At 40.6% G+C, this 19,085-nt stretch overlaps 1 protein-coding gene across 1 annotated transcript in view; it reads left to right on the forward strand.

Annotated features, from left to right (window-relative positions):
• Col19a1 (collagen type XIX alpha 1 chain) overlaps positions 1 to 19,085 on the forward strand; it is a 298,074-nt gene that overhangs the window by 260,313 nt on the left and 18,676 nt on the right. The window contains exons 35-44 of the mRNA XM_027392846.2: positions 458 to 511; positions 1,861 to 1,914; positions 4,797 to 4,841; positions 6,840 to 6,890; positions 6,976 to 7,020; positions 7,686 to 7,712; positions 11,395 to 11,448; positions 14,202 to 14,246; positions 17,807 to 17,851; positions 17,951 to 18,013. Coding sequence (XP_027248647.2) covers positions 458 to 511; positions 1,861 to 1,914; positions 4,797 to 4,841; positions 6,840 to 6,890; positions 6,976 to 7,020; positions 7,686 to 7,712; positions 11,395 to 11,448; positions 14,202 to 14,246; positions 17,807 to 17,851; positions 17,951 to 18,013 — 483 coding nt within the window. The remainder of the gene's footprint in view (positions 1 to 457; positions 512 to 1,860; positions 1,915 to 4,796; positions 4,842 to 6,839; positions 6,891 to 6,975; positions 7,021 to 7,685; positions 7,713 to 11,394; positions 11,449 to 14,201; positions 14,247 to 17,806; positions 17,852 to 17,950; positions 18,014 to 19,085) is intronic.

Genomic DNA, 19,085 nt, shown 5'->3' on the forward strand with positions numbered 1-19,085 from the left:
TCAGAAATGTTCTATGAATCACCAAACAGATAAAATTACCTTTGTTACAGATTCCATGCCATGGCGTTTTAGCTTACTGCCCTCACTCTTTGAAGTCGATATTGAGGGACTTGAGAGATGTCTCAGTGGTCTTTCAGATGTCTCAGAGCACTTTCTGCTCTCCAGAAAACCCAGGCTCGATTCCCAGCCCCAAAATGCTGGCTCACAACAATCTGTAACTCCAGTTCCAATGTGCTCTTCTGGCCTCTGTAGACACCAGACACACACATAGTACTCAGACACACATGCAAGCAAACACTCACACCAATATTTTTTAACTAAATCGATTTTTATAGGTTACACATATCAAGTTTCTTGATTAAATTCTAGGATTAATTTTCAATAATAAAAATATTTGAATTGCAAAAAATGATTTGTTCCCTACAATAAACTTTATGATGAAAACTGTTTCTTCCAGGGTCTTCAAGGAATTCCTGGCCTCTCGGGAGCTCCTGGCCCAGCTGGACCCCCTGTAAGTGTTTGATAAGACTATTCTCCTCACAGGTCATACCTGTAGGAATGATACAAGGTACATTGATATTCCTGGTACCATCCCTGCTCCATATATCTCTCTATAGATCAGCTATTGCCTAGAAACGTAACCTCCTTTAGCACTTCTGGCTTTCATCTAAGATTAGTTAAGCCTGCTTAGGGTCCCGGAGTCTTCCTGTCAGAATTTTTTACCAAGTCAAAGAGCATCCTCCCACTCAGCTGGAAGTAGAAACTGGATGCATATACAACTGCATTCTCCCCTTAGTTATAAATGTTGGTACTGACCTTGGAAGAGAGATTCAGATGCAACACAAGCTGAGAATTTTCCAAAGAAAATAACAGGCCAAAGATTATCAGCTTTAATTTGTTTTATTCCTATTTGTGAATTTTTAAAAATCTGCTCTTGGAACACAGCAATATGGCCTTTGGGTTATCTTGTTTTCCTGGAACAGAATCTGTTATCATTTCCAACCTGCCGAACCCAATCTCTTCTTTAGAGCTGAATTCTAAGCAATCCTGAAGTTCAATTGCCAGATAAAAGACAGGACACACAATCACACTTGAGTTTCAGACCAACAAATAAATGTCTGTGTAAGTTGGTCCCAAATAATGCATTTTCCTTGCTAAATTAACTCCACTCAGTCAATGTCTTGACTCCTCTGTCTCTTCCTCCTCTTGAAGGTTCTATGACAGCAAATAATTTTATCCTTCAAATAAGAGTATGATCTTTCCTTAATGTTTTGAATCATGGGTTTGCCATAATTAAGAGGTTATCTTTTATGCTTGCACCTCACTATGCTCAACAAACCTGTACAATAAAACTTAAAATTATGAAAGAGTACTGTAAAAGAAGCCACAAGAATTACTGCTAATTCTATTCTCGAAGAAGAATTCAACTTATTTTTTGTTTTCTTTTTTTCCAATGCAGATCGTATAACTCAAGATGCACACTGTTAATTTTGCCCAGTCTTACTGTATTTAAGATGTTGATCACTACCAAAATTATACCTCATTTAGAAAGACATAATGTTATGTAAATTGCCATTTAAACAGCAAGACTGAATTCTTCAGTGTATCAAAAGGTTCCAATTAAGGTCATTAAATGAGGTTGGACAAGGTGAAAAGTTCCACAGATAGAAGTTTTACCCTTCCAAAGGCTTATCAGGAGAATACAGCTGCTGTATCAGCCTGAAGAAATATAAGCTTGTAGACTGATTTAATTATGATCAAATGATCTTCGAAATGGCTACATTTTAGCAACCAGCTCCCAACACCTTTTTGACCATTGACTTGTTGGTTCTATAACAAACTCATCTGTCCATTTTACAGGGCTTAACGGGAAGGACTGGACATCCTGGTCCCACTGGCGCAAAAGGTGACAAGGTACAGAGGAAAATGGGGCTGGGTTAGTGGTAAGATGGGACTAATTACTGAGAGACCCATGCAATCAAGAACAGCCTACAAGTGTAGGGGATGCTGTAGCCACGCCTGCTACATACAAGAGCAAATGGTGTTAGGAAGCAGCTATTCATGAAGTGTACTTGCAAAGATGCTGGTCTAAAAGTGGGTTTGAATACAGGAGGTATGTTCCTAGCAGAAAGTAAGACGAGAGAGAACACTGGGGAAGGATATAGAAATCAAAACTGGATTTATAGGCTGGACCATCGAACCATGTGGAAGGGTGACTGGCCCAAGTCTCCTAAAGAGATATAGGTAAGCTGGAGTGTAATGTATCAGAGAGTACCAGCTTCATCTCTTTTGGATTTTATAACAAAAATAGTATAAAGTGGCTTTACAGTCTCAGAAGCTGGAAAGTCCCTGGCCACAGCACTGGTGTATCTGGCAACTGGTGGGGCCCATTTTCTTGTTCAAAGAGGGCATGTTCTAAATGAGTTCTCATGTAGTTCAACTGTAACTCAGTTTCCTTGGGTTTCTTTAGAAGGACACTGATCCCATCATGAAAATTTTACCCCGTGACCCAACTATCTCCCAAGGGGGCCATCTAATTCATGACCCTGTGAACTGGATTCATGCTGTGAGTTTGGGGAAAAAGTGCCCAAACATTCTGAACAAGCTCTCTGCCTCCAGATGCCTTACTGGCTATAAAGACAGTGAACAATAACCAAAGGTCAAAAGTCTTGTGAAACAATCTGGAAATGCTGTTCCTAGAAGGCTGTAGTGGGAATTCACTAAAAACATTTGCCCTGGAAAGGATGTGTTGGTTGCTTTAGTTGCTCTTTCAAACCATCTGAGAAAACAGCCAAAAGTAGGAAGGGTTTGTTCTGGCTTACAGTTCAAGGCTGCATGTCATCGTGGTGCCGAGGTCATGGGAAGAGGAGATCTTGAGGTCACACTACATCTGCAGGCAGATGCAGAGAGGTCAATGCTGGTGCTCTATCCTTATTCAGTTGGGGCTCAAGCCCATGGGATAATGATGTCCACATTCAGTGTAGGTCTTCCCCTGCTCTGCTAGACATTTCTGGAAGTGTCCTCACAGACATAACCAGAGATGTGTTTCCATGGTGATCCTAAGCCCCATCAACTAGGCAGTGAGGAGTAACTGCCACAGCTCACAGCTGGATATACCTACTGTGTTTGGAAGGGAAGAGCAACAGGCCAGAAGCATCAGGCTGTCCTGGTCTAAGATTGAAAGTGGCATTACAATGACAGTCCAGGCATAGGCTGACAAATCGTGAAATAGTTAAAACTATTTAGATTAAGGAAGTAAGTGCCAAGTGACCACAAAAAGCTACTTTAGTATCTCCTGCACACTAGCCAGGATGCCAGCTCCCTGAGCAAAATGGAGGATGATGGTGTCAAGGAGCAAAATATCCCCCACAACACTTAAACGAAACAATGTAGTTGTTCTGGAGAGCTGCAGCACATTTTTATCCTGTTAATACCTCCAGACCCTTTATCCTCTCCACCAGCCAATTTTTCCCCTCTATTCTCTATGAAAATTATTCCGTCCTAGCCTGGCCTTTGAAGTTAATGGGAATTCCACACTAAAATGAGTTTGAGGGCACAAATGAGAATATGACTTCTAATTGTGCCAGGAGGGAAGAAAGAAGTGTCCTCAATAGGCACATACTGTTTGTTGACTCACAAGAACTGTGATGTAATTCTCTAAAGGACATTGCCAGCAGTCAGCAGAACAGAGGGCGTCTTAGGGAGACAGCCACCATCAAAGCAGTTTGGGGAAGATACAACAGGTGGTGTGTTGCATGAGAAACTTTACAGTTTATTTATCTTGATAAATAAATGGTTTTGTGACATTTTCCTTTGTTACCAGAAAACAGATGAGTGTTGAAGTAAAATCTCTGGCCAAATTCTGGAAAAGGACTAACATCCCTCAAAATTCCTAGACATCATATGTTAGTCCCTCTGGATGTTCTGTCAATTAGCCATGTGTTGTCACTGTCCCAATAAACATGGCATAGAACATTTTATGAAAGTACTAGTCTACAAATAATGCACACTTATAGAAACAATTGGCAAAAGCCAAGGAGGCTGCACCAATTGCTTACTGTGAACTGGTTGGCATTCTGTTCTTTGTAAAAGTCATTTGTCAGGTTTCGGTTCAAAATCACAGAATAGTTACTGTTCCATAGTAAGCAATTATTGTAGTCACCTTTTGTTTTCAGTTTGTGTCTCCTACCAGGTTTTTTAAACTTTATCAATAAATTGAATTAATAGACCATTTTCCTTAAGCAGTGTCAAACAGGTTGATTCCACTCAGTAAGACACATCTCACCTGGTTGTAGAGTTTGATATTAGCCAACAGATATGGCACACGTTGTGATTTGATAATTTGGTTAAATTTATGAGAATGTTCTCTCCGGTTCTAAAAAGTTGAAGGTGGTGGAGGTGAAGCCAGGAGTGGAGGCTAGTCCAGAAAGCCACGGTCTCAGAGCCTGCAATCTTCACATGAACCCTACCCTATTCCCCCATGTACACCTAGGAGGAGAAAATCCCCTACTGTGTTCAAAGCCTGTAACAGGTCACCTCGATTGTCTGTCCCTGATGAAATTGAGTGTCCTCCCCCTAGAGTTCACACAGCAAGAATCCAGCTTGAAGAAAGATAGTCCCTTTCCTGAAGTGTATTTTACTGAGCCAAGGAGTAAACTAAGCACAATAAGAGTGCAAGTCTGAGGCAACATGGCAGGCCATGGTGATTTTTGAAGATGGCTCTTTAGACAGCCTGGTTCATGAATCTGGAGTGGGAATGGCCAAGCCATTCATTTGGACCTGTGTATCTCCTGCAGGGCAGCGAGGGACCCCCTGGGAAACCTGGACCTCCTGGACCCCCTGTGAGTTGTTTGAAGTATATGCTTTAATTCTGTGTACTTAATGGCTCATAAGGCAGATTGCTTCCATGCTTGCAAAGTTACTTCTTCTAAGTTACTTCCTCTTTGTGTGCATGCATGTGCGTGTGCGTGTGTATGTGTGTGTGTAAATGACAGACAATGAAGCATCAGGTAAACCTAACTTGTCCCTATTTCAGCTAAGCTACAATGTGCAGGGTTCAGATCTGTTTGTATACTATGAACTTCCCTTCCACGGAATCAGGATGCATGGCTGTATGCTGGCCTGACTCTAGACTTCCTACAAAAGACAGAGAATCATTTGACTATCATATACCTTCACAGAAAATAAAAGGCCTTCAAAAGGAAATCCTTTCTTTGCCATGCAATTTGGACTTTCAAAGATGCTGTGTGTGTGTGTGTGTGTGTGTGTGTGTGTGTGTGTGTGTGTGTGTGTGTGTGTGTGTCACCGCATGAGTGATGTCTGAGACGTGAGGAAATTCTCCTTTTGTGGCACACAGTAAGAAAAATGCACAAGATCCCTGGATGTTTGCCCTCCTGGTCTAAACAGGCTTGCACTCTTTCAGGGAAGCTGTGGAGAGGAGAGAGGCCTCTCTCTGTGGCAAGTCTGCCCTCATGTGGGGCCATGGTTGAATCGCAGCAAGCTGGGGTCCATGTCCATTATTTCCCACATTGCTTCTTAGGAATTTAAGAAGCCAAGCTCAGGAGAGAGAGGCAGTGCCTGGCGGTAGCTTTCTGAAAACTAAAGCACATGTTATGAGTCTGTGTAGAGTTGCATGCCTTGCACACAACTTAACTGCTTGGCTCTTTCTTTTCTTAAACATGTTCTTCAAACTGATCCTTTCTTCCTTCACAAAGAAGCAGGATAGAAAACTCATGGAGTTCCAATTCTGAAATATGCTCCTCTCCTCAATGGAAAAAAAAAAAAAACATACCAAGAGGCCTGTGTTTTAATATCATGCATAAGAAATCTTCCTCTGGATTCTTCAAAAAGAATTCATTTTTTGGAGACAGATTATATATCTTCTCTGGAAGGCTTTCTCAGAGGTCTCTTCTGTCTCTTCGGGGCATAGCTGACTAAATATGGCCCATGCTCAGCTATTGCCAAATGAATGAAGAACCAATAAAAGAATAAACAGGCAGAGCATCTTCTTCCATCACTGCTGTTTTGAAGATGCGTGTGAACTGTGCTCCCTGAGCACAGCTGCCCCCACCATTATCCCCAGACAGTAATGAATTCATAGCTTTCTTTTGCTTTTGCATATGAGATATAAAAAGTGAAAATGCATACTTGGATAGTTAATCTAAGAACCTGTTATCCTTTCTAAGTGTTTCCAAACTGAAAGTTTTGTGTGCATTTCCCGCAAATACTAGCATGGATGGGAATTTTCAAACTGCACAATGAGTTCTCCTTTCATGTTCCATATTCACATTTATGGTTTTTTTTGGTGGGGGGGCTCTCGTTCCCCAGTTATTAAGGATGCTTTTGTAGAAATATCCACACAGCATTGTGAATGAAGTTGTCCTCCAATTCACCTTAATTTTCTGTTTGGTTTGGAGAAACTGAAGGAAAGCATCACTTTGCAGTAGCCAAATTGTTCCCTATTCACATCTTCCTCAGTCTTACTGCACGGCTGCCTGCAGGTCAGCAGGCTGGAAACACAGTAAATTGGCAATTCAGAAACTGAATTTTAATGAGCAAATAATATTTTTCCTCCAAATGCATTAGTGCCTCGTCTGCAGGCTTGAACACTAATCAAACCCAACTAGAAATATCCATGTGCTCCGGACATAACTCAGGTCCCTTTCCCTGGTTTCCTGTTTTGAAACATTAAAACACTACGGTATTTTGTTTACTGTGTTAAATTAACTTTAAGTATAAAATAGAAAAATTTAGGTAAAAAATTAATATGGGAAGAATACCATTTGGTAAAAATGACTCAAGTTGAAAATGCTAACTTCTGCAACTTATGTCTCCCTAAGGGTGTCCCAACCAGTGAAGGAAATGGCATGAGCAGTTTATACAAAATCCAGGTATCTCCATGTCTAATTACCTATGATCATTTTCCAGTTACAGGGTTCTGTAAACTCTCCTCATCTGTTTTCTCTTCTTTTGAAGGGAGGAGTGAATGTTCCCAGTTACCCTGGTCCCCCAGGACCCCCTGTAAGTACAGATGATTATCTTTAAGTTGCTTTAGCTAGATCGCAATAACGATGGTGAGATCTCTCAAGCTCACTGAATGGCACAAATGGAACCACATTTTACAGGAGTAAATGATAAGTGAAACCAATTTGGATAAAAGAAAAAGTTCACAAAGCCTTAATAATGGAAAATATTTAGCATACCAGTATCATGTTTTTTCATTGTCAGAGTTCTAAATCAACACCCAATTATGTTCATAGAAATAGTACCATATTGTTTCTTTAGAGTTGTTTTATTTTTAATGGTGTGTGTGTGTGTGTGTGTGTGTGTGTGTGTGTGTGTGTGTACACGCGCACGTGCATGGGATTTACATGCAATGCCTGTAGAGGTCAGAAGAGGGTGCTGAATTCCTTGGAGCTAGAGTTACAGGTGGTTGTGAGCCACCCATCACGGGTGCTGAGACCTGAACTTAGGTCCTCTAGAAGAGCATTGTGTGCTCTTAATCACTGAGCCATCCCCTCTAGACCCCAAGTACATTTCTTAATTTTATTCTTCAAATTCAAACTTCAGCAAAAGCAAAATATGTGCCATCCTTCCATTTGTTAACGGGCATTTGAAGAAAAATGCTTCAGATACTGCAACTGTCATTAGGAACAATTAAAACATCTTCTATGTTTTTCTTCTAGGGCCCCAAAGGTGATCCAGGCCCAGTGGTATGTATGTTCTTACCTCAGTGTAGTACCCTTTGTTAACACTACAAAGGGTCCCAAGCACAGATGGCCTGCCTTCCTAGGTGTGTTTCAGTTAAGGTGTCAGAGACAAGCCAACAGACAGAGATACACCAGCAAATGTGTCCTTTATTTCCAGGATGCATTAGTCCTGGTGCTGTCTCTGCCCTTGAGGTTTGCCTCTTTCCATCAGCAGGTTTTAAAAGCCATTCTCTGCTGTAAGAAGGCACATATAATGCTCTTGACAAATGGAATGCTCCCCTCTAATGGCCTTCTTTGGATGATTGATTCAGTTTTAAGTAGCTCATGGAAGAGAAATACTGAAGGGAGAGGGATTCCTTAATATGTCTGACATCTCTCTAGCAAAAAACATGGGAAAAGACTGTTTATTTACTTTGCATGTCTTGGGCAATTATTCTGCGGGGAGTGCAGGCTGTCATAAACCTGCTTGTTGAGTGGAATATATCCGGGGATTAACACTCAGCAAAGAAGGAGATTGTGTCCTCCAGGTGCCCGGAGGATGGCAGTTGTCCTCAGCGTCTTTCTCAACCGTGGAGTTTCACGACGAAAGCTCTGCCAGATTCAATTAGATTCCCTTTAACCTTTGGCGTCTTTTCCCCTGCCATGTCCTTTTCAAGCAAATATTCCATCCTTCATGTTCCATTTGTATATCCTTGTAACCTTTGAGGAGACAATTGAAACTTAAATGTACCTAACACTGAAATAGGCTTTCAAACCACTTTCTGTTGCTATGTGAGGAAAAAAATTAAGTCTTTTTATTATAGCTGAAGTTGGTAAAACTGTCTGAATAAATGTTAAACCAGATAGGAGACAAACCATAGAAACTTCTTACATTTAAAAATGTTTTCAAGATTTATCAAAGAAGTTATCTTGTTACTGAACAATATACGTATTAGATGTCTATTTGATTTACCCTAAAAAAATGATTACAAGTCCTTAGTACTATATTCTGAACCCCAAATACATTATATAGAAGTTTCCTTTCTTTTATAATTGGTTAGTCTTTCTTTGTTTGCATCTTAAAAAGATACTATTATATTATATATGTTCATCTAGAAAATACTGTTCATTTTTATTTCTGTTTTCTTACATCATATTGATAAAAATTCCTCTAGACTTAATTTCCTACAGACTTATAGAACAGGACCATTCTTAGTCATATAGATAAATTCAGACTTCTCACTGACATTTCTGGAACATTCTTTCAAGTTCTCATGTTAATAGTTGCAGGTTAAAGTGAGAACATTTTTAAAATCTATAATACTAAAGAGTAAATTATAATTTACTAGCACTGGTAAGTAGCTAATTTTAAAAAATTAGCCCCAATATTTTTTAGATGCAACAGGGCAAAGAATAAAATGAAGTGAAGGACAGTCTCTGTGTTTAAAATAGGAACTGAAAAATATGGAGTCATGAAATTAAATATTGTGTGAACATTCACACTTCTCACTAAAAGTACTGCTCTGAGTCCTACATGGACATACCCACATGCTATTCTTATCATCTCCCACTATTTTCTGGGTATGGAGAAACAGCACTCCACAGTACAGGGATAAGCCAGCAGTGAAATGACAGTACCTTCCAGAATGCATATTTGAAAAGCCAACACTAGAGGTGGTGGAGGAAATGTACTGTCTGGTATCCTTCAAGTTCCATGACATGTTAAGTCAGCTTTGTGTCACTGTGACAGAATACTTGAGATAAACACCTTAGAAGGGGGAAATACTAGTTTTGATTGACAGTTTCAAAGGTTTCAGTCCATTGCCAGCTGCTCTGTCGGGCCCGTGGTGAGTCAGAGAATGTACCAGGGAGCACTTAGTGGGGCTAAGCTGCTAGTCTCATGGTGGCAGGAAGCAAAAGACAGCTTTCTTTTACAGCCAAGCCTATTAAGCTATAAATCTCTAATGGGTTAATTGATGGGGTCAGAGCCCCCCACGATCCCTGCTTCTGTCTGCAGCTACATTGCAGTTTAGGCCCTTAAACTCATGCTCTCTGGGAAGATATTTAATATTCAAGATACAACACACAGCAATGATACTCTTCTGAATAAAGCTCTGTCAAGAAAAAATTGCCTTCGGATATAGTCATAACTGAATGGTCTCCTGATGCAGAATAATTTTTTTCTTTAGCTATTCAATATCTTAGTGGTTTCAATTAAATATTTAATTATCATCTACTCTCAAAAATGCTGATTAATTAATTGATTACATCTTTTATTGTAAGGAAAGACTGCTGAAAATGTAAACAAAGAGGCAGCATGATACCAGGATTTAGGCCATGCATCAATAACTCGGGGCCTCCTCCACACAGACTTAACACAAAAAAGAATCTAAACTCCTTTTTGTTCTTTTATTCTTGTGATTGACAGGTTATGTACTACCGAGCATTAAAAAATTCTGAAACATAAAGCATACCAAGTTGCACTCTGACATGTTAAGTGTATGCAATAGGAGGATAAACAATAGTTATTAGAGCTTTAGAAATATTTTCAAGCAGGATTGTGTTTTATATGCAGAATACACCTACAGAGAATATAATTTGAAAGCTGGCTTTTCTGTGTTTGTTTGTTTGTTTGTTTGTTTGTTTGTTTGTTTGGAGACAAGGTCTCACTTGTAAACCAGGCTAGCCTAGAACTCATAGTGATCCAGCATCCACCTACCTCTGCCCCTCAGGTGCTAGGATTAAAGGCATGCCCCGCCACACCAGCCGGTGTTGTGATCTTTAAAGCATCTAGTATCCTAGGAAAATATTTTTAGTTAAAAGAATTAATTCACAAGAAATTATCAAATAGCTCTACATCTTAACTATTTCTCTAAAGATTTGTTTCTGTTTCTGTTCTTATTTGCCTGGATATGTACAAGCATCACATGTATGCAGTACCTACAAGAGGCCAGAAGAGGGCATCAGATCCTCTGAAAGTGCAGTTAGAGGTGGTTGTGAGCCACCTTGTGGATGCTGGGAACTGAACCCCCATCTCTGCAAGAGCAGCCAACTACTGAGCATCTCTCTGGACCCACTCTACAGTTTTCTTGATGATAATGTTTATTTGTTCAAATCATCAGCATTTTCCAACATAGGTCTAGGACCATGTAATAGACTATATAAAGATTTTGTTGTTTTTGCTTTTTTTTTTTGTTTTTTTAATGCTGGTCTATGCCTTTCAGTACCTGTCAGCTTGAGCAATGACTTAAATTACTGAGGTCATCTCCGTAAGCATTTGCAATCCATGTTAAAGATGTTACATTCTGCCTGGAGAGCTCCTGCGTCACTCACTCTTAGAGTTCAATCTTATTATATCGTAAGCTAGCAGCCCCAGGTGTCTCACAAATTGGCAAACTTTATTAAAATCTGTTTCTCATTCTAATTCTTACTGAAACTGGAATTATTAATATACTACAGGGATTCATCCTGATTAGATTCTTAATCAGAATAAAAATAATTAATCGGAAAATGGACTCAGGCCTGGAGAATAGCTTTAATTCCCAAGCTATTTTCAGACACCTAATGCTTGAAAATAGAAGATAATATTCACTAGGCAAGTTTTAAATCAGTGTTGCAGGGTATGGGAAATGAAGACTGTGACTTTAAACCATTGCTTATAAACCTTGGTCATTGCTCCTGCATATTACGTTTTCCTATTTTGCAGGGAGAGCCTGGTGCTATGGGCTTGCCAGGACTGGAAGGATTTCCTGGTGTAAAGGTGAGCACAAAGGTTGAATTTGCTCAATATTCAAAAATGTGTGTTTACCTGCTAAATATACCACTAACTGCTGTATGCTTATGAATTATAGGAGAACAGAACAAGCGAGGCATTAGTACTCATGGGGCTTGTTTTCTAGGGAGGATACGGGGACGAATAGAGAATGCATGATTTTAAAAAGTTATTAGAAAATACTACAGAAAGAAATTAAAGTAGAACAGGTTAAGGGGTCTCATGCATGCTTGGCAGGGGGTGGGGGGCCCTCCAACACCAATTGTATGATATTCAAGAAAGCAAGAGCTGAATAGTGACCTAAGGAAAATGAGTTAGCCAGTTCCTCATACGTTTGAAGAAAGACCAATTCATGAAGTTAAAGACCCTGAGACAGGCCACCAGCTGCAGGGATAATAGGAAGATGAATGTGTGAATACAGACGTCTTAGAGTTGAGGTCTGAGAAGCAGACAGGGTGGAATGGTGGCCCAGCACATCAAATAGTGCTGCTCAGTGTGGTCACTGGAGGCATGGCGCTGGCTATGCTCTTAGCTACACGGATGGAAGAGACTGAATAATGTCCAGCATTATCTAATATTCTAGTTCTCTTTTTGTTGCTGTGATAAAACATTCTCAGCAAATGCAACTTGGAGGAAGGAAGGGGGTTTTTTGGCTTACACTTCCACATCACACTCCATCATCAGTCGGTCAGGGAAGGAACTCAAACAGGAATCTGGAGGGAGAAACTGCAGAAGTCATGGAGGAATTAAGCCGGAGAATCAAGAGGAGAAAAGATCAAATCCACGAGTGCCCAGTTAAGCAAGCTGTATTTGGGGGGCACTCAGGACTGGCCAGCCAGCTGTCTCCCCTAAATCGGAATTTGAGAGAGCAACCCCTACTTACCTCTTGAAGTCCCTTTTATTGAAGAGATAAGGTGTTTACATAGGCAAGAAAGTTGGCTATTACACACTGTTGAATGGATACAATGAAAAGTGATGGACAGGGTTACACATACACGTCATGTAAATGGGATTGCAAGCAGTTTACATCAGATCTAAGAGACAGGAACTTATTCCTAATTACAAATAGAAACCTTAACTTGCAAGGATGTAACAGAATAAGCAGGAGCTCGTTCTTGAACCACAAAACAGAAACCTTAACTTGCCCAGGACAAACAGGAACTTATTCTTAACTGTCTTAACTGCGAACAGAAGCCTTAACCTGCCAGATATAGCTTTCCTGTTTTAGTCTCCCATTAACTTTCCAGGTATGTTGTTCCTGTTCTGGTCTCACAGAATGGCCCCATTGCTTTTTGAGGTCTGGTGAGGGCGTACAATATGCAAGAGCATATGACAGGCAGAAATCAAAATGAGAGAAACAAGAGGGGCTAGGGTCCCAATATTCCCTTCAAGGTCATACCTTCAATGACCTGACTTTGTTCTATGAAGCCTCGTCTACTAAAGGTTCTACCATCTCCCAAAGGCACCAGAGGCCAGTAAATCTGCAACACACGGCCCTTTGAGGAACTATAGCTCGGGCCATTCCAGTATTCACAGTGGAGCTTACGTTGATTGGCTCCAAGTAGAAGCATTCCGTTATTTCAATTACAGCTCTATTATGTGCTTAAATATGGGTATTGCTATTACCTATTATTCTTCTAATATGTTTGTTTCATCCTCTCATTTATTACTTCAACTGAACTTTAATATTTTTAGTCAAGCAGCAGTCATGTAACAATCACCTTAAATCGAAAAATTACGGGATTGCCTTACACTCCATATTTCTTGATTTCATCAAGTCTTCTTTTATGTCTCTAAGCAAAATTATGAAGTTGTTTTTAATATGGGTTCTGGCCAACAAAATTGCCATTTTATTATCATGGAGAGTCATTCTGTTTTTAAAAGCAATTAAATGGATCTTCTGATTGGTCATGGAGAAGAACTACAGACCTTTAGTTGCCAATCTTTTTTATTCTAACCCTGCATCCAACAGAAGTAGGTGAAGAAAAGACTTTCAAGAGACATTTGGTGTGATTAATTTTTCAAGCCATAGTAATAATTTTCATTATGTGTAGAATTTTAAATATTGACTAACTTTAGCTGTAAGGATGTACAGTTTCCTCTTGAAGTAAGCCAAAATAATATCATGAATAATGATTTTTATTAGGAGTGTGAATTACTTTGTTTAGAGGAGGAAAATATACTAGGTTGAATTGTGTATTCATTTTTTCTGATTTTCTAGGTTTCTTCATACGAGATAATAACAATAGCACTTATACTCAAACAAAGGCTTTACAAATCCAACTTCTTTTAATTATAAACATATGTATTGTATTTACATCATTTCTACCCCCTCCTCTATGCCTCCAAGTCATTTGCCCCCCCCAAATTTATGACCTCCTATTCATTATATAATCTGTATATAAATACAGCCTGTTGAGGTCATTTAGTTTTGCTTGAGTGTGTGTGTGTGTGTGTGTGTGTGTGTGTGTGTGTGTGTGTGTGTTTAGGGCTGGTCACTTGAAGTTGGATAATCTATCAGGAGACTCATCCTTGGAGAAAACAGAATCTCTCTCTCTCTCTCTCTCTCTCTCTCTCTCTCTCTCTCTCTCTCTGCACTTTTCATATAGGTGTAGGGCTTTGTGAGATCTCCTCCATGGCATCCACAATGGCATGCCCAATTACTATTTGAGCAATGATTTTTAAAGTAAAGAGTCTATAGTTATCATTAAAACTAACCATTTCTATTTTAATCTCAACAGGGAGATCGAGGCCCAGCAGGCCCTCCAGGAATTGCCGGCATATCGGTGAGTTTGGCTTATTTCATGTTAGCTTTTCAGGTATGCATTTCTATATCCATGATCAATCTATAGTTAGTGATCAAGGGTGCTTGGATTATACTGTGACTCTGGTGGCAACAGTTGTCCAGAGCCTGTACCTCGCTCCATTCTAGAACGTTCATTCTGTATTTTGACCTTTCCCCCTCCTTTTTGTCCTTTTTTTCTTCCCAAGTCTCTTTCATGGAAACAGGAAATCCAGGTACCCATGGGTGTGTCATTAGTGTGTGTGCACAGCTCTGAAAACTCATTTTTCATACCTCTGTCCCTGTCGTATTTCAGCAATTCTCCATCTCCCAGAGGCCCAGTTCTCATCTTGGAGCATGTACATTGGGCTCCCCACCTTAAGCTGTAGTCTGCCTGGGTGCTCACTTCACCCAGGGTTATTAGCAGAGCTTTATTGCTGCTAATGTTTCCTCGTAAACCAGGCTTCAACCCTCTCAGTCATTTTTGTTGCTCTCTGGTGTCAAATGCTTTAATCTCACCAAGGTCTTTGCAAATGAATAGGAAGTGCTTCCAGAAAGGTTGAAATCATTTCTCTGAGCCCTAGGGATAATTCTGATCTCCATTCATGATGCCCTCATTAAAATTTTGTGGTCACGGTTTATCAATAAGAGGCAATTTATCCTCTTGCCAGGTGACCCTGCAGGGAAAGTCCAGTATCACATTACAAGAAAGTCAATGGAAACCATGTGCTTGGGTAGTAGGAGCACTGTGGAGAAGAGAAGGGGCCCTACTCTCAGCCCCACCCTACTGCTGCCTCACTAATACTACTTGGCATCACTCTATACAACCCAAGGTCCCCAAACACCATCCATTGCCATCTACCACCATCCTAAAAGAAAGGGGGGGCCCACAGACCCCTCATTATTACATTTAACTCAAATAAATAGTAAAACACTACCCATTGTGAACATGCTTTACAGAGAATGACATTTCTTATTACGTTTGTCCAGACTGAGAATAAAAATGTGCATAATTGTAAAGGCAAAAAATGGAAACTACTGTTTCTAGCATGCACTCTGGAATTTGTATAAAATGAAGACTCTTTACGAAAGTAGACTTCACACTTAATCTTACACCCTCCACACACATCTGACTTTCCTCCTCCCATGCCTTAGGGGCTGTCTTTCAGAAACTGTACTCAGAATACCATCTCATACCTGTTCCCTTTCACTCGCCTTCTACATGCGACTTCAAAATACTTTCTGTTATTTCCATAAACTGTCTGTCTTCAGAGAAATATTACTAGATGCCAGTAAAGTAATTAAAGTATGTGTAATTGTTTCCAAAGATAGTTTAAATGAGCAATTGCAGAAGGATTTTTGAAGGCTGTGGTTTGATTGAAATATCAGACATGTACTTGAATACCTAACATCTGACAAATTCACTTTAGAAGCAGCTTTCGCAACACTTGGGAGCACTTGGCAGCCTCAGAATTAGGAAAGGGTTAAAAACTGGCCCCACTACAATTGCACACGTGTGCAATTGTGAGATTCAAAATAAGTATTTTTTAAACTGGTCCTCAGAAAATAACAGTTAAGAGGGTCTACAAGAAGTGGTAATGGCTACAAGACATTGTAAATGCGCTCCTTGCCACTTTCAAATGAGTACATGTCAAATTTTATCACAGGTGATAGAGATATATTCCAGTACTGTCTAAATTTTTTGAGGTGATTATCATAGTTGAAGCAAAGATAAAGCCAGTTGGACCTGGCATGACTGTTCAGTGGGGTCACCAAACCCAATCCTGCCCTTTCTAGAAGACAAGAGTCTCTCTCTTTCCTGTGTTTCCAGGGCTACCCAGAGCTTTCTCTAGAATGTCTTTTTCCCCCCTCCCTTCTCTGAGAGGGGTCGCCTCCCAGATTCTAAAACAGGTTGAAAAGGAGGGCCCTTCCCTTTTAAAGTCTCAGATGCTCACTTATATCCCTGCAATGTCTTTCCCAGCCATAGTTAGGCCCACGGAGGCAGAGGTCCCTCTTTCAGAGGCAACCCTGAATGCTGTCTGATGCACTTTACTTCCAGTCTCGGCTAGACTGCTGCCGAGTAACCTACTCACTATGGCAAAACACTTAACAGAAGCAACTTAAGGTTCAAAGTCTATAGACAAAACCCATCAGAGCAGGGAAGGCATGGTAACTGGGGTAGTCTGGGCACCAGAAAGAGCTTGGAATGTTGTTTGTTCGAATATCGGTCAATCAAACAGTGGAGAGCTCCAAGCAGAAGTGGATTACCTTCAAAGGCGGACCCTGAGCAGCCTGCTTGTTTCTGCTAGTAAAACCACAGTCCTAAGGTTTACAGACTCCCCAAACCGCCACTAGCTGAGGGTCAAGTGTTCAAATACATGAGCCTGTTGGGCACATTTCACCTTCAACCTATGTAAACCACATATCCCTACCTCTTCCTGTGGTCTTTCTGATCCAGGGTTTCCTGATTCTTGTCCTTTGGACCATGGCACATTGAGAGGGAGATTTTTTTTTCTCAACCTTTTATCCAAATACAACTCTTCAAATAAAATGTTTTACTTTTCATATTATCTTACTAAACCAATGTGGAAGTTACCTTGTGAAACTCAAAATCTGACATAAATTTCTCTCACCTCTGCCTTTTGTTTTACTTTGCTTTATATTTGCTGTGATTGAAAAAAACAAATGACCAAAAGCAACATGGGAAGGAAAGAGTTTATTTGGCTTAGGTGTCCTGAACACAGCCTATCCCTCAGGGAAATCAGGGCAGGAACTCAAACAGGACAGGAACCCAGAGGAGGGAACTGGAATAGAGAGCATGGAGGGCTCCTGCTTACTGACTTGTACTCTATATCTTGTTCAGTCTGCTTTCTTACACAAGCCAGGGCCACCAGTCCAGATGTAGACTGCCCACATTGAGCTGGCCCTCCCTCATCAATCATTCATCAAGAAAATGTCCCACAGGCTTGGCCACAGGCCACTCCGATGGAAGAATCTTCTCAACTAAGGTTTCCTCTTCCTAAATGACTCTAGTTTGTGTCAACTTGACAAAACCAGCACACACCCCAACTCCCTCCTCCATCTCCCACTGCAATGAGAGCAGCAGTTCTCATTCTGTGGGTCGCCACCCCTTTGGGTCAATTTGTAACAATGAAAACACACCTTTCATATCAGATTTTCGCATTACAATTCCTAACAGCAACCAAATTACAGTTATGAAGTAGTAACAAAAACAATGTCATGGTTGGGGGCTGCCACAACATGGTATTAAAGAGTACTACTATTAGGAAGGTTGAGAACCACTGCCCTAGAGTGAGAAAGAACTGCCAGGAACAAAAGACAGAAGGATATTCAATAACAAGGTTACACTGGCTTACTGTGTTCAAAAGAATCCTCCCTCTCCCCCTCAGGACACTGTAGTGTATGCCTTACAGCCTCTGGAGTCTAGTGTGCCCTAGAACATGTACTAGCCCAAACACTATAGTAGCCTTTAAACTCTTGTGTAGGTAGAAACCCAGGGCATCCGTAATATGACTCCTAACATTTTTATTTGCTTTCTTACAGGGGAAACCTGGTGCCCCAGGCCCTCCAGGAGTTCCAGGGGAGCCGGTGAGCTACCAACAATTTAGCAGCAGATACACTGCTATAGTATCTAGATGCTATTTTAAAGAAATTTTTACCAATGAACTTTTTTTGACACGTTTATAGGGTGAAAGAGGACCTATTGGAGATACAGGTTTTCCTGGACCAGAGGGACCCTCAGGGAAGCCAGTAAGTGCTTATTTAGCTAACAACTACTATTCTAAGAAATGTTCTAAATATTATCTCTTTGCCTTCCTCCTCAGAAATGTAAGGTTTGAGCAACAATTTCAGAAGGAAATATAGACAGATTCTAAAAAGTTTTTAATTTGGCCAGTGCCTTTAGTCTCTTTGGGAGGCAGAGGCAAGCAGATCACTGTAAGTTTGAGACCAGCCTGGTCTACAAGAGCTAGTTCCAAGTCAGCTTCCAAAGCTACAGAGAAACCCTGTCTCAAAAAATAAAAAATAAAAAAGTGAATTTGGGGATAATGGCAGGGGATTCCTCCAGGAGTTTCCTAGATCTCTATGTGGTATCTTTATAAATTAAACAATGATGGGGCAAGGTAAGATTTTTCTAAGTGCTAGTAGACTCATTGTTTCTTAGGTCTACTATCTTCAGTGGCGTTCAAATTAAATGCCCTGTCACATCCTAAAACCAGAAAAATCCACCAGCTGTCTGGCACAGTGCCTGTGTGATAAGGGGTAGCAGAAAGCCTTTTCTCAAACTCCTCCTTCATATGCGGGCCTTGTCCTGATGTCGTCATAACCATTCCTACTGGTGTGTCGTGCCCAGTGCCCCCAAAGAGCTTGTGTATTCCTATGAATGACACTGTGACAGTCATTCCCACCCATCGTTGATACACCTAGGCCCTACTATGACCTGAGAGTGTGCCGAACCTGGAGAGAGGCATGTGAAGTTCTGGGGGTTTTTTTAAGGATTTTTTTCATCTTTGAAGATTTATTTTATTTTATGTGTATGAGTGACTGCATGTGTATATGTGTACCATATGGGTGCTTGGTGTACGTGGAGGCTAGATGAGGGCATCAGATCCCCTGGAACTGGAGTTAGAGAGAATTGTGAGTCACCAGATGGGTGCTAAGAACCAAACCCAGTCCTCAGTGAGAGCAACAAGTGCTCTTAACCTCTGAGCCAACTGTCCAGCCTATCAAATTTATTTTTTATGTACTTGAGTTTGCCCCCCCCAAAAAAAGCAGAGAGGGTTTAATTCAGGATGATCACATTTCTTTTTTACAGAAGGCGTTA

Source organism: Cricetulus griseus (assembly GCF_003668045.3).
Source record: "Cricetulus griseus strain 17A/GY chromosome 1 unlocalized genomic scaffold, alternate assembly CriGri-PICRH-1.0 chr1_1, whole genome shotgun sequence".
In the NCBI taxonomy this organism is placed as follows: Eukaryota; Metazoa; Chordata; class Mammalia; order Rodentia; family Cricetidae; genus Cricetulus; species Cricetulus griseus.